Raw genomic sequence first — 13,403 nt, forward strand, 5'->3', positions numbered from 1 at the left:
TTTATGACCAATTTATTATAAAGCACATTTGAGGAAAATTGGGTTGTTGTAGTTCGTTGTCTAGGTTACTGTGATTGGAAATAGCTGCATTTGTGTTGAGCTGACTGAAACACTACTGCCAGCCAGCGGGACATTAAAGAGGAAGTGTTTCTCCGAGCTCACAGCAAAGGAACGATAATATCTTTGCGAGGGAACGCAAATATCTTTGCGAGGGAACGCAAAAGATGTGATTTTTTTTTCCCCTCATCCCAATTTTTTCCCACCACCACGTCCCTTTAGGGGCTCCGTACATTTCAACCTCTAAAGGGCGTCATAAATAAACCTGAGTGAACTGAGTAGTTTTCTACATTGTTGCCACATGACACTGTCACAGTCAATTTGTCCAGTTATAGTTATATTTTTAAATACATTTTAGTTTTCAGTTTTTTTTTTACTTTTGTCTGTCTGATCAAATAATGAGTCAAAACTGCTGTAACTACCTCTGGTTCATTCATCACACAGTAAAACAAAGCAAATTGCATTGTAGATACAGTACCCAGTGCAGTTCACATTTTGCAAATGTGGCAGGCCATCAATGTTTTTAAAATGTGTATACTATGCACAGTATACAGTACATACTATTTATTGCAGCACAAGATATATGTATGCTAAGTATGCCAATCCTTATGTTAGTTTGCTAATTATTTTTATGTACATTCATGTGTGTTTTAATCAGCTGACGGGACTAATATTATACTGTTATTGCTGTGCTATGTCTGATTGGTATGTGTATCTGGATAAGGATTGTACAGTTAAAGTAGTTCATAAATCCACCATAGACACTTTACAAAGTCAACTGAGACTAAGAGAACTGAAATTATTAAAGGCAGCATTATCATATGGGAATAGATATTCACAGGACCAGTGAAAACCCAAAGATTTACTATCATTTACTATCAAATAGCATAATCTAACCCATTTAGTACAAACACACATATCGACAACACAAGTGAGGTTTGGGATCAACGTCTTTGAAAACCAGCTGCAATGTTGTGATGATTAAATTATGAAAGGATTTGAAATTTGTACTGCTAAAAGAAGCTTTGGCTTGAGACGCTAAACTACACTCTTAAAAATAAAGGCTCTCAAAGGGGGTCTTCGTGGCAATGCCATAGAAAAACCATTTTGGGTTCCCCAAAGAACCTTTTAGTAAACATCAATTTTTTTCTTAGTGTGAAGAACATTTTAAAAATCAAAAAGAACATTTTCCACTATAAAGAAATAGATGATTCAATAATTTTTTGATTCAATAGATGTTAAAGGTTCTTCATGGAACCATCAATGCCAATTAAGAACCTTTATTTTTAAGTGTACATTCTGAACATTCAATTCAGAGCACTTGTTTTGTCAAAATGCATGGTAATTAAAACACCCAAGGCAACTGAAAACAAAGCAGTCTACTTCCTAAAAAGTAAGCATTAAATGAACCCATATGCTCTACAAGGTGAATCTGAGTTAAAACAGCATCCTTATTGGTGTAAAGGTCACACGCACAGGATTAAGCATCACATGCATTTTCATATTTTGTCTCTGCCAATTAGAAACTAGAATGTGGGCCAAAAAAAAAAAAAAAATCTAAACCTGAAATATAAGGAAGAGATTCCAGAAGCGTCCAGCACCTGTTGGTATGAGATGAATGGCGAAAGATAAAAGACACACATACACACACTTGCATGCATGTGACACTGTTGTTGTATGTTTTCATGGTCAACTGCAGTTTAGGGAGTATTTAATAAGGCAAGCAGCATTTTTTATAGATACAGCTAGCAAGCAGAGGGGGAAAAAAATAAGAATGATATAAAAATGACCTAAACTGACATTAAGGCCCCTAAATTTCTTTCTTTTAAACACCCCAAGAAATAAAAAACTGGAGAATTCCTAAAAGTTGGCAAAACTATTTTAAAAATGAACTACATATGTTCATTTTGTATTCCTACCTACTGTATTCCTACCTACATTTTCATTGCAGTTTTTTTTAGATGAGAAATAAAACTTTGTGTCAGAGATATTACTGAGATTAGCTCAGGCAAGCCTTTTACATACTCTATAAAGAGTTTCCTGAGATCTAGAAATTCAGTGTGCTGTTGGGTCAATGTGTTTAGGTATCATATTATCCTATTATATCATGTGTTTAGGTATCATAAGCTTCTGTGAAGTTCTAAGCAAGACTTATGGCTGCACAGTAGAGGCATTAGCTTTGCCAAATGATGCTGCTTCCTTAGTGCCGTACAGTATAAAGGTGAAGTTTTACCTTGTCAAATAACGCGCTGCAGGTTCTAAGGCTGAGAGGTGGCCCGGAAGACAGGAGGCGGTTCTGAATGATGATAAGGTTGAGAACGGGAGGATATTTTACTTGACACAAAAAAAACCTCACAAAGTATTCAAACACTACAAATGGATTCCAGGCAACAGAGGATAGGAGGGAAAGTGTGACAGGAGGGAGGTAGGCAAAAGAGAAAGGTGACTTGGAGGTGAGATCATTGTGAAAATAATGGGCGAGGGGGAAAATACAACTAAGAAAAGGAGTGAGCAACTTCATTATTGCGGTCTAAACATGGACATTCATTTGCCACCCCTTTGACAGCTTGATTGTTTGGTGACTATGAACTGTAAAGTTTTTGTATAAAGATCAGATCAATCGTCCCAGCAAAACCAGATTTTGTGCCAGATAAAATGTCAGATAAAGAGCTGCTCAGTTTGAGATATACGCACATTAATCTGGGGAGTGTTTAACTGTCATTCGTGTTCTTTAGTAGCCTGTGGTGGCGCACTGCTGCCACATACATATTATTTTTTCCACTCAATTTTGTCGTAATAACGAGATGATATGTTGTTTAAACCATTTATTTTATCGTAATAGCAAGATGTTGTCATTAAAACAACATATTTTCTCGAAATAACGAGATGTTATGTCATTAAAACAACATATGTTCTCCTAATAACGAGATGTTATATCATTAAAACGATATATTTAAAGTCATTAAAGTCCCCTGTGGTAAAAATCAAGTTTTTAATGTTGTTTATATGTCTATGTGGTGTTTTTAATATGCTTTAAGACAAACCATGTGCAAATTCATAAGTCAATACCATCACTGAGCATTTTCTCTTTAAAAATACAGTAAAAAAAGACAGTCTCAAAAACACGGTTTGAAATCGCTGGTGTTTCTGACTACTACCTTGTAACCAATCACTTCAAAGTGCCGGAGGGCTTTAGCATATCATTACTATGCCATGATATGAAAAATCGGGTAGATTCAGCAATATAGTGGGTGTGTGATGTATATTACGATGTTATGATGAACTATATGCGATAACATTGTGCAGCGTTCACCTCAGTAAGTTGTCCGAGTGGATCTCTGAGCTGGTGTGTGAGTGAGTGGAGGTGGGGCTAATTTGCATATTCATAGATCCGCGTATACTAAATGAGGCAAGGGTGTAGAGTTTCATTCAAGCTATTTTAAGGCATGAAGAATTTTTTTCACAGAAAAAAAAAGTTTAAATGTCATTTTGGTGCTCAAAGATGAGTTTTAAGGGATCAAATGATTGACGGGGAGTATAAAACAATATATTCTCATAATAATGACATTTTGTCATAAAAACAACATGCTTTTCCCGTTATAAGGAGATATTTTGTTAAAACGACATATTTTGTACGTGACGTGACAACATGGGAAATAGGCCTTTATTACAGTCCACATTTGAAAAGTGGAAGCTTCAAATTGTATAGTAAAATAAATTCGGCTGTAGCCTGTATCAATGGCAGTGCCCAGAGCACAGGATTGTTGTGATTTATTGATGTACAGTTCATCAAAACAGATCAACCACAGTTTATAATCATTAGTCGGGTATAACATCTCATTATTATGAGGAAATATATCATTTAAAAGACATAACATCTCATTACTACAACATAATTGAATGGAAAAAAATAATATGTATGAGGCAGCAATGCACCACCGTACTTTTGGACTTTTGTCTCTGACACTTAAATAATCAATGATTTGATGAATGGTGCATCACAAAACACACTTCTGTATGTAGTCTATAGTTACTAAAAAATTGCTGATGAAAAGATGAACGCACCTACTGTATTTTCTGGAATATCAGTTGCATTTTTTTTAATATCTGAAAGTGACTTATATAATGCAATTAACATCAAGCAACCAAAGTGCACACAAATATGCACACAAACAAAACATATCAGTTCTAGCATTAGCATCTAACTTGACATTACAGACTAATTCTTCATCAACCAAAAATGCAGTCAACAAAACTGTCTGTTGTAGAGTAGATTTGTGCTGAATGAGAGGTATGTGATAGTTCATTAGGGTAAACCGAGTACAGTTGGAACAGAGGGACAGTTGAAGCACATTAAATAGCTTGTGTGTGCATCACACCTGAGCCATGATTTTTGCTAAGAGTGATAATAGTGTCCTCATCAACTGGGGAAAATTTAAAGGACATACAGTTCTCTTATCCGAAGATATCGAACAATGTCTATTTTTAGGGGAAAGAATTTCACTCCACCCTCTCTCTTTAAAATGAAATAGCTTGTCCTTTCATGAACTGAACAGTTACTCCCTTACTTTTTGAGTGAATGTTATTTGTTGTTTTTACAGTTGTACAATGAGCTGGTTTTTCTGTGGTAATGTAAAAAAAAAAAAAAAAAAAAAAAAGTGTTCTAACTGTAAACATTTTTTAATGTAGTAAAGTAGAAAAACAGAATATTAGTAATCATTACTTATATGTTTTTATTTGTTTTTCAAATTAAGTCAGTTATGTATATTAGAAATGAGTGGTCTGTGTGTTCATACAGAAAGGTTTTATCTTGTGGGTTTATTTTATACTTAATTTTTCATGTTCTGCACACCTTTTTTTTGTGGCAAGAGGGGAACTAAAATACATGTTAAAAGTGTTGTAAACATTTTTTTTTTTTTTTTTTACCAGTATTTTACATTATTTCTGAATGTAATAATAAAATACAGTTTATCAGTGTTTTTATTCTCATTCTCTGACCTGGTGGGACTTACATTCTTTTTTCTGGAAAATACCGTACTTTCTATCAAACTACTCTCTTTCACAGACACACACATTTTCAGCCGCTCCTGCTAGGGGTCGCTAGAGCGGATTACCCTCATATTTATTTGGCATATGTTTTACGCAGGATGTCCTTCCTGACTTGGAGCATCAAACCTCTATGTATTAAAATATAATAGGCTATCATAACTGCATCATACTGCATTTAGCTCAACTGCTGTAACAACACTAAGATGGATTTTCCCTATAACCTACATCATCTGCAAAAATAAAATAAAATAATAATAATAAATTAAACCACTCAATCAATCAATAATTATTTTCAGATTCAGTGTCTTTGTTTTGAATTCCTTAAAATGTTTACATAAATTTAGCTTTTAAAAATATTTAATGAATAATGGAGTGATAATGTCTGCTGGACTTGTTGAGAATGTTAATGTGTTAAATGCCCTTAAGCTTATTTAATGCCCTTTAAGAAAGTTCTTCATGTAGTAAAATCCACCCACACTCATGAAAAATATGTGCCTGTGGTGACATTTTTGCAAAAATGAAATTATGTTGCTTCAGTTTCAACATCAAATGTCCAATAAGTGGCGATAAAAAGCTTTTTTAATTGCGGCTACATATTATTACATTGGTTCATGCATGATGAGTGACGATAAAAGGTTAATGCTCTAAAAAATAATGTACCCCCTACATTAAACCCAACCCTAAGCCCAACCAATGGTGTAAAAAACAAAACAAAACAAAACAAAACAAAAACACCATGAGATAAAGACGCATTTGCTGAAGCAACAATACCATTTTACCTTGTTTTTACACAGCTTTGAGCTCGTTTTCTGAAGAGCTTTTCCTTGCACCCCCAACACATTAGTTTACAAATCATGCACTATGGTAAAGGTGTTTTGAGGTGATAAAATAGTATTGTGCAATTGTGAAACTTAGGGGCCGTTTACATGACACCATTTTCAACTAAAAACAGAAAACTCTTTATGCACTTTGGCCTTTCATTTACATCAACAACGCCGTTTTGGGGGCCTGAAAATCAAACTTTTGAAAATAGGTTGCAACGTGCAAGTTTTTGAAAATGATACCATTATCGTCTCTGTGTAAACTAAAAAAATGCAAATTTGTGAAAACCGTTATGTCATGCGTATGTGTATTACGTGTTCAGTCTAAAGGCGCGTAGTGTTTCTTTATAAAGTGACATCGCCAACTACTGGCCTGGCATGAGCAATACAGCGCTTTTAATCCTTTTCGCGGATCCATGTGAACGGGGATCATTTTGACAATGTCGTTGTCTGTACGCAATAAACACAAAGGAAAAACATTTCTGTTTTTAGTATATTGTTGTTGCGCAAACGTACCCTTAGTCTTCATTAATTGATAATCTGCCCCTGTAATCATAATTTGTGTAAAAGGAATAAAAGTTGTTTTACTGCCCCTAGTGTTCATTTGGTACTTTTTTGAGTTTTTCCAAAAATGTAGGTAAAGGCACATTTTTCTAATGAGCTGGGTTGCATAAAACTTCTTCTCAACCACATTCAACTCAGTAACATTTAAGCCCACATGTTGAATTTCATTTATTTTACTAAGCTGTAAAAACTGTTTTGTGTTTAAATCTATAAAAGACATGCAAACACACAAGCACAAAGGGCCAAATTAAAGGAAAGTTTAAAGATTAAGCACTTGTGAAGCTGAATCTTTACACTGCTTTCAGCATCGGTCAAGCATGTGATTGATGATATCCTGAATTTCAGACAGTCTGAGCTAGGATTTAGCCCTTACACTCTCAGAAAAAAAGGTACGGCGCTGTCACTGGGGCAGTACCCTAAGGTACAAAAGTGAAAAGGTACATCTTTGTACCTTACTTACCCCTAAATGGAACATATTAGTACCTTTTCGCTTAGGGTAATGCCCCAGTGACAGCGCCGTACCTTTTTTTCTGACACTGTAACCTAAGGCGAGGTGCTCAGTTTGGAAATTTCACAAGAGGGAAAAATGACCAGATGTCCAGATTTACACAGATACAACACAGAACCTGAGTCAGGTGCTAAGTTCAATGGAAAATTTTATTGTTTTTAAAAACAATAAGTTTACCTTCATTTAAGCAGCATGCCACCTACTGTTTACACATTATTTACAGTATCTTTATGAAAGATATCATATTAGTCTTGACCACTGCTTCTGTAGCACTTATTTTGCACTCTGCTGGAAAATTCAGCTTTAACCAGTTTAAGCTGGCTTTGTAAGGCTTCTAGCTGCTCCAAGCTGGTCTAGATGATTCACTATCAACTGTTGAAGTCTGGTAGACCCTCTTGGTCAAGATGTTTAGACCTTGTAGACCACCAAAAACCCTAACACACTATGAGACATGCATAATTTATACACATTTAGTGGTTAATTTTTAATACTTTTCAGTGGGTGGCAAATCAAATCAAAGGAAAGAAACGTTTATTTAGATAATCGTCGCAGAGAAATAAGCATTTTGAAGATATGTGTTTGCTTAATTCTGTGGTTTAAAATCACCTTTAAATCTAGGTCAACACAACAGTTTTGTCACAGTCAGTTGGCAATGATGGAGGACACCGTCAATAACATCAGTGTTAGAAACATATGCAGGTGATGGGAAAGATTTTGAATTTAAGGGTGCTTTCACACTGGTTGAAAGGTGTCGTGCGGACCTGGAAGTTTTAATGTAAAAGCAACTCAGTCTCGGGTGTGCACTTGTTCAGGAAGTAAAGTAACCTGTGTATGTGTTTTAGCCGATAACAACGTCATTACTTCAACAAAACGCATGTAAGGGATGAGATGACGGTGGTGATGATTTACCTTGGATACAGGCGAGAGTGAGCGCGCAGTGTAACCGCGCATAGTGAGTGCAATCAGAGCAAATAAATGGCTCGCAATCAGCTGTCTCCTCAAAAGAGTCTGCTTGCAAGCAGCAGAAAGCCGCCTTCATTCGACGCACATACACTAAACCCAAGTGTCCTTCACTCTGCAGCCCATAATAGCACCAAATTAATAAAAAAAAACACAATATATTGACCTACGTCCTGTTTCTATTATGCGTTGTGAATGTTTGAGATGGCGTAAGGTGAACGCAAATGCACCAGGATTCTATAGAATCAAGTTGAGTGTGAAACCAGACCAATGCTGCAGGGGGGCAGCGGGAACAATCACACTCAGACTCGGACCGAAGCAAATGTTCCCAGTGTGAAAGCCCCCCTAAGATGCACAAGAGTGATCTTTATTATCACAATATTAGTGTAAAAGTGAATTTATTTTTATTTTACAGAATCTTTGAGTCAAAATTAAACTTAATCTTTTACTAAGGAATGGATCATAAAACTACATAATGGTTACATAACTACAAAGTCAATGCACTATAGGCTGTAACAGATTTTATTGCAGTTCAGCTAGTCCGTGTTATTAACGGTTGTGTTTGTGAGGGGTAGACATGGCATTACTGGGTGCTTGAATCATGAATCCTTTAATTCATGAAGATGAATTGGTAAATTGAAATAAAATGTCAAACTGGGAAACAAAATAAGGAAAAGACAAAAAAAAAAAAAAAAAAAAGCAACTCACCAGAGTATTGGCTGCAATGTAACCAGCGGATTTATCTGGAAGCATAAACATTCCATCAGTCAGAATTTCACTCAAAGCAAACCTTAATTTATAATATAATTATAGAAATGTAGAAGGGTCAAACTCTCATCAAATTCCAATTGCAGTCTGTAATTCTAATTCTAAAGGTACTTTTTTGCATATGTTTTGGGATTATCTGGTAATATCCCATTTCTGGAAACATGTAGTTCAAGTGCTAAACAAATCACAGAGCTGCAGTCTGACCTAGATCCTTGTCTTTTGTTGCTCAATGATGATTTCTCTTATAAGTTCACATTAGTTCAGAGAAGGTTGTTAAAGGGATAGTTCACCCAAAAATGAAAATTCTGTCATTAATTACTCACCCTCATGTCATTCCAAACTCGTAAGACTTTAGTTTATCTTCGGAACACAAATGAAGATCTTTTTGATGAAATCTGAGAGCTTTCTGACCCTCCGTTGACAGCTACGCAACTACCACTTTGATGCTTTAAAAAGTTTATAAAGAAAATGTAAAACTGATCCATATGAATTGAGCAGTTTAGTCTAAATTTTCTGAAGAGACACGATCGCTTTATATGATGAACAGTTTGAATTTAGGCTTTTATTTACATATAAACATTCATCAACTTACACATAAGTTGTGGTAAACGGAAGCTCAAGAGCCAATGAGGTTCATCCTCGTGTCTTACGCAGCACGTTTGAGCTTCTGGAAGAGGTTTGTTCTCCGTGTCAAGCAGGTTCGGTTGAGCTTCTGTTTATGTTCACTGATCAATGTTTATATGTAAATAAAAGCCTAAATTAAATCTGTTCATCATGTAAAGCGATTGAGTCTCTTCAAAAAAAAAAAAAAAAAAAAAAAAGGGCTTATCCACTCAATTCATATGGATTAGTTTTATGATCTCTTTATGAACTTTTTGAAGTGTCAAAATGGTAGTCAAGTAGCTGTCAATGGAGGGACAGAAAGCTCTCAGATATCATTAAAAATATCTTCATTTGTGTTCTGAAGATTAACGAAAGTCTTACGGGTTTGGAATAACATGAGGGTGAGTAATTAATGACAGAATTTTCATTTTTGGGTGAACTAACCCTTTAATGACTGGTTTCACTGCTGCTAAAAAACAATATTACAGCAATGGTTTACACCCGAACTTGAGGTTTATAGATTCTGGTTGCTTTAACATTCATAACATTGTTTGTTTAGAATGCAGAACTGCAATGCTCAGTGGGGCTAGAATACATACTGTTAGCCATATATGATGAGCGCTGAGCTTTTCTTCTCTTGCTCAGCGCCAGCCAAAGTGCAAATGCAGATTTGAATTTAGCAGTTGATAATGTGACACACTGAACACCGGTGTGACCACTTCAAAGAGTTAATTATCAAATGTAAAAATGTTATTTTTGTTGGAAGCTGCATTCAAATCAATTTGGCTCAAAAATCTGAGGGGGTACGTGTCTCCTCGGTTTGAATGGGCATGATGCCTGTGGTTGCAGTAACTTTTTCAAGGTAAGACCCAGGGATTTCATTTTGGTGGAAGAAGAAGAGTAAGAAGAACCCCAACCCATTTAAGATCTACAGAAAATGACAATAGCCTGCAATGAATAACCCCACACATAAAAGTAAATATAAGGCATACGCATTTACTGGTGCTACACTTCTATACCACACAGACTTATTTTTTTCCAATAAAGTGGCTAATGTTAAGCAGTAAAAAAGTAAGTGGCAACTAAATTCAAATGAACTGCATATGTGGCCTTTAGGTCAGCGTTATAGTTCTTTGAGCAGAAAAGTCAGTTGTTATTCCAATCAGAAAACCTAGTGCTACGGGTGGCCAGAGGGGTTGTCAAGTTTCAATACAGGGCCACCACGTAGCTACGCCTGTGCATATATACATGTGTATTTGAGTGGGTGTGTGTGCCTCACCTCCTGACGTGAAGCTCATGTATTTCTGGTTGTTGACAGTCTCTTTGGAGTCGTAGAACTTGAGAACGTCTATCACAGCCTGAGGGTTTTTCTTCTGTTCCAGCTTAGTAATATTAGAGGTTTGCAATAACCGAGCCCATTGCTCTGGAATACCCTGTGTATGTGTACATGTGTGCATTGGAAACAGAAAAAAAAGAGACATATAAGTAAATCATCTTGGTCCAGACTTCAAGAGGAAAACCCTGAACCCCTATACAATGTCTGTTCGGTCACATGGACTTCTGCCATACATACACTGCCCTCCAAAAGTTTGGAAACGCCCAAGAAAAGTGGGGTTTTGGACAATATTGGCATGAATCCTTTTTAATCTGTGATAATTTTGCACTGATAAGGGACAACACAAACTACGAAAACATATTTTATTACATAAACAGTTTATACATAGAAAAAAACTAAAATTTTCGATTCATCAAAATATCGTTCATATATCTATTGGTTCATTGTATTCTAAACTTAATTGGCAATCAATTGTTGAAGCTATTAAGGTGTGCTGACCCAAAAATCTATTACAAATCTGGGCCAAGTTTAAACCAGTAACCAGGCATCACAGCTGGCAAAGGGGCATGTCTGACTTTGACATGTATATATTGCCATTATTATGTAATCAAAATGAAAATTATTATTGCTGGTCTTCAATGATAATGTCAAGTTACTTTAATGTATTTGCACCAAAAAAATTATAAGGATTTATGCTGATATCGTCCAAAACCGCACTTTGACAAGGGTGTTTCCAAACTTTTGGAGGGCAGTGTATGTATCTAAACGTAAAATTAATAATAGCTTGATAAACATCTGATCTTACCTTTTAATAATCATATCCAATTGGGCTAAACTGATAATTTTTTTTTTTTACTTCTTAGACACCACTACTTTGGCTCTGAGGGCCCAATACCTTCATCTTTAATGACTATTTTGACTGTTTAGGATTTTATTTTTATTTTACAAAGTACTACTGCTGCCTAGATGGAAATTTATAACTATTCCACTAAAGTATTAGTCCGGACCTCCGCTGGGAAAAAAATATAGAGACCGAACCTCTTGAACTTTAACTGAATACCCCTGATCTAAACAAACATTTGTGAACCAAAGTTGCAGAAATGGCTATGCAGGACTCCAGACTGTGATTACAATGTATGATAAATTTACAACAATGCTTGAGAATGGCACTGGCGACAGACATGAAGTTAATTACATCCTTATGGGCCATTCACACAGGATGTATTCTATCATTCAAGTGCAATGTATTTTAATATTTTTGAAAAGCTTTTTTTTTTTAATCAGTTTTGACCTAAAATAATATACTTGTAGCATTCGGCTGTTGTATTTTTAATTTTTTTTTAATCAAAGGTTAAAATGTGTGTGAGGTTAGATAGATATATACAGGGGTTATATTTAGTTCAGCACATTATGTCAATAAATAATGTTAGCATTATGGCTGTTCTAAACTACCTCCATATGGTTTCTGATTTTCATAACTAATGCTATACTTTACAACACACACATGCCATATTCATACATACACGCACACGTCAAATGTCAGAAAAGGACAATCCGCATGAACCATACATCAGAGATAACAATGACTCGCAAACACATAAATGAAAAAACCTAAACCCCAGAGACTGGGTGAACTCACAGTGAACTCCCCCGTTACTGCGTCAAAGCCTACATGGATAGTGTGCTCAAAATCAGAAGGTAGGGATATCTCCGGACGCTCTTTCTCTTTCTTCTTATTGGCTGTTGAATAGAGAAACAAACACACTTTTAAACCTTTTGGACCAGCTCATCAAAACAGTACCATTCAGTTTGGATGGTAGAGTATAGCCCTTTGGCGTCTCTGTTGGTTTGCTTAAACCAGTGTGGATTATACTGGCAATTGCTGGTTTGGAGGAGCTAGTGAATTTACCTCCAGATAAGCAACATCATCTTTCTGGTGAAGCTGGCTAGCCAAGGAAGTCTTGTTGGTGAAGCTAGTTAGACTGTTAACTGTCAGTGTCCTGGTAGAGGGACGTTTGGCGCACTTTTTATTATTGCCCTTTTTTCCATATCACATATTTTAGTAATCATCAGAAATTAGGTATCATTCGTAAGTTAAACTTAAACACTCAAAATTCATCCTGTGAAAAACGTTTTGACACTGCGTAACCATGGAAATGGTGCTTTTATTCCTTTTAGCGGGCTCAATTTTTGTGATTTCACTTCAGATTTGAAACGCAACTTGGTTAGACATTTGGCTTTGATTTTCTAACAATTTTAGGGTCCAAATTATTTTGTAAAATATGTATTTTGTATAAAATCATTTAGTTCAGTACATTTGCTTTACAGTAAACTTAAAGTTCTATAACTCTTTACACTTTCATTGAAGTCTTCTTTAAAAAGAGACTAACCTTAGGCTTGTGTTCCAAAGCATTCATGAATTACAATCATTTAAATTCAGATCTGTGCTCAAAAAGGGGGGTAACAGTAAACGGGTTAAAGCAACAGTACAACCCAAAAAATTCTGTCTTTATTAACTTATTTTCTGAGCCTGAACCCATATGATTTTCTTTCATCCATACACAAAGAAAAATATTTAAAAAAATATGTAATCTGATTTCTGCTATGAATTAAAAATGAATGGGATTAAGGTTAAAGTTTCACAGATGACAGAAAAATAAAAACTATACTATACATTATACTGTATATTCCAAGTCTTCTGAAGTAATACGATAGCTAGGACTGAATTGGTATTAAA

The 13,403-nt window shown here is 35.5% G+C and overlaps 1 protein-coding gene across 2 annotated transcripts in view; it reads right to left on the reverse strand.

The window, feature by feature from the left end:
* Positions 1-13,403, reverse strand: part of LOC127513427 (serine/threonine-protein kinase PAK 3) — a 51,794-nt gene that overhangs the window by 14,786 nt on the left and 23,605 nt on the right. The window contains exons 3-6 of one of the 2 annotated variants that reach the window (XM_051895184.1): positions 12,306-12,406; positions 10,610-10,763; positions 8,668-8,702; positions 2,291-2,353 (exon numbers count right to left, since the gene is read on the reverse strand). In XM_051895184.1, the coding sequence (XP_051751144.1) occupies positions 2,291-2,353; positions 8,668-8,702; positions 10,610-10,763; positions 12,306-12,406 (353 nt within the window). The remainder of the gene's footprint in view (positions 1-2,290; positions 2,354-8,667; positions 8,703-10,609; positions 10,764-12,305; positions 12,407-13,403) is intronic. The other variant, XM_051895185.1, reaches the window with a different exon arrangement.

This window comes from Ctenopharyngodon idella, chromosome 5 (assembly GCF_019924925.1).
Source record: "Ctenopharyngodon idella isolate HZGC_01 chromosome 5, HZGC01, whole genome shotgun sequence".
NCBI lineage: Eukaryota > Metazoa > Chordata > Actinopteri > Cypriniformes > Xenocyprididae > Ctenopharyngodon > Ctenopharyngodon idella.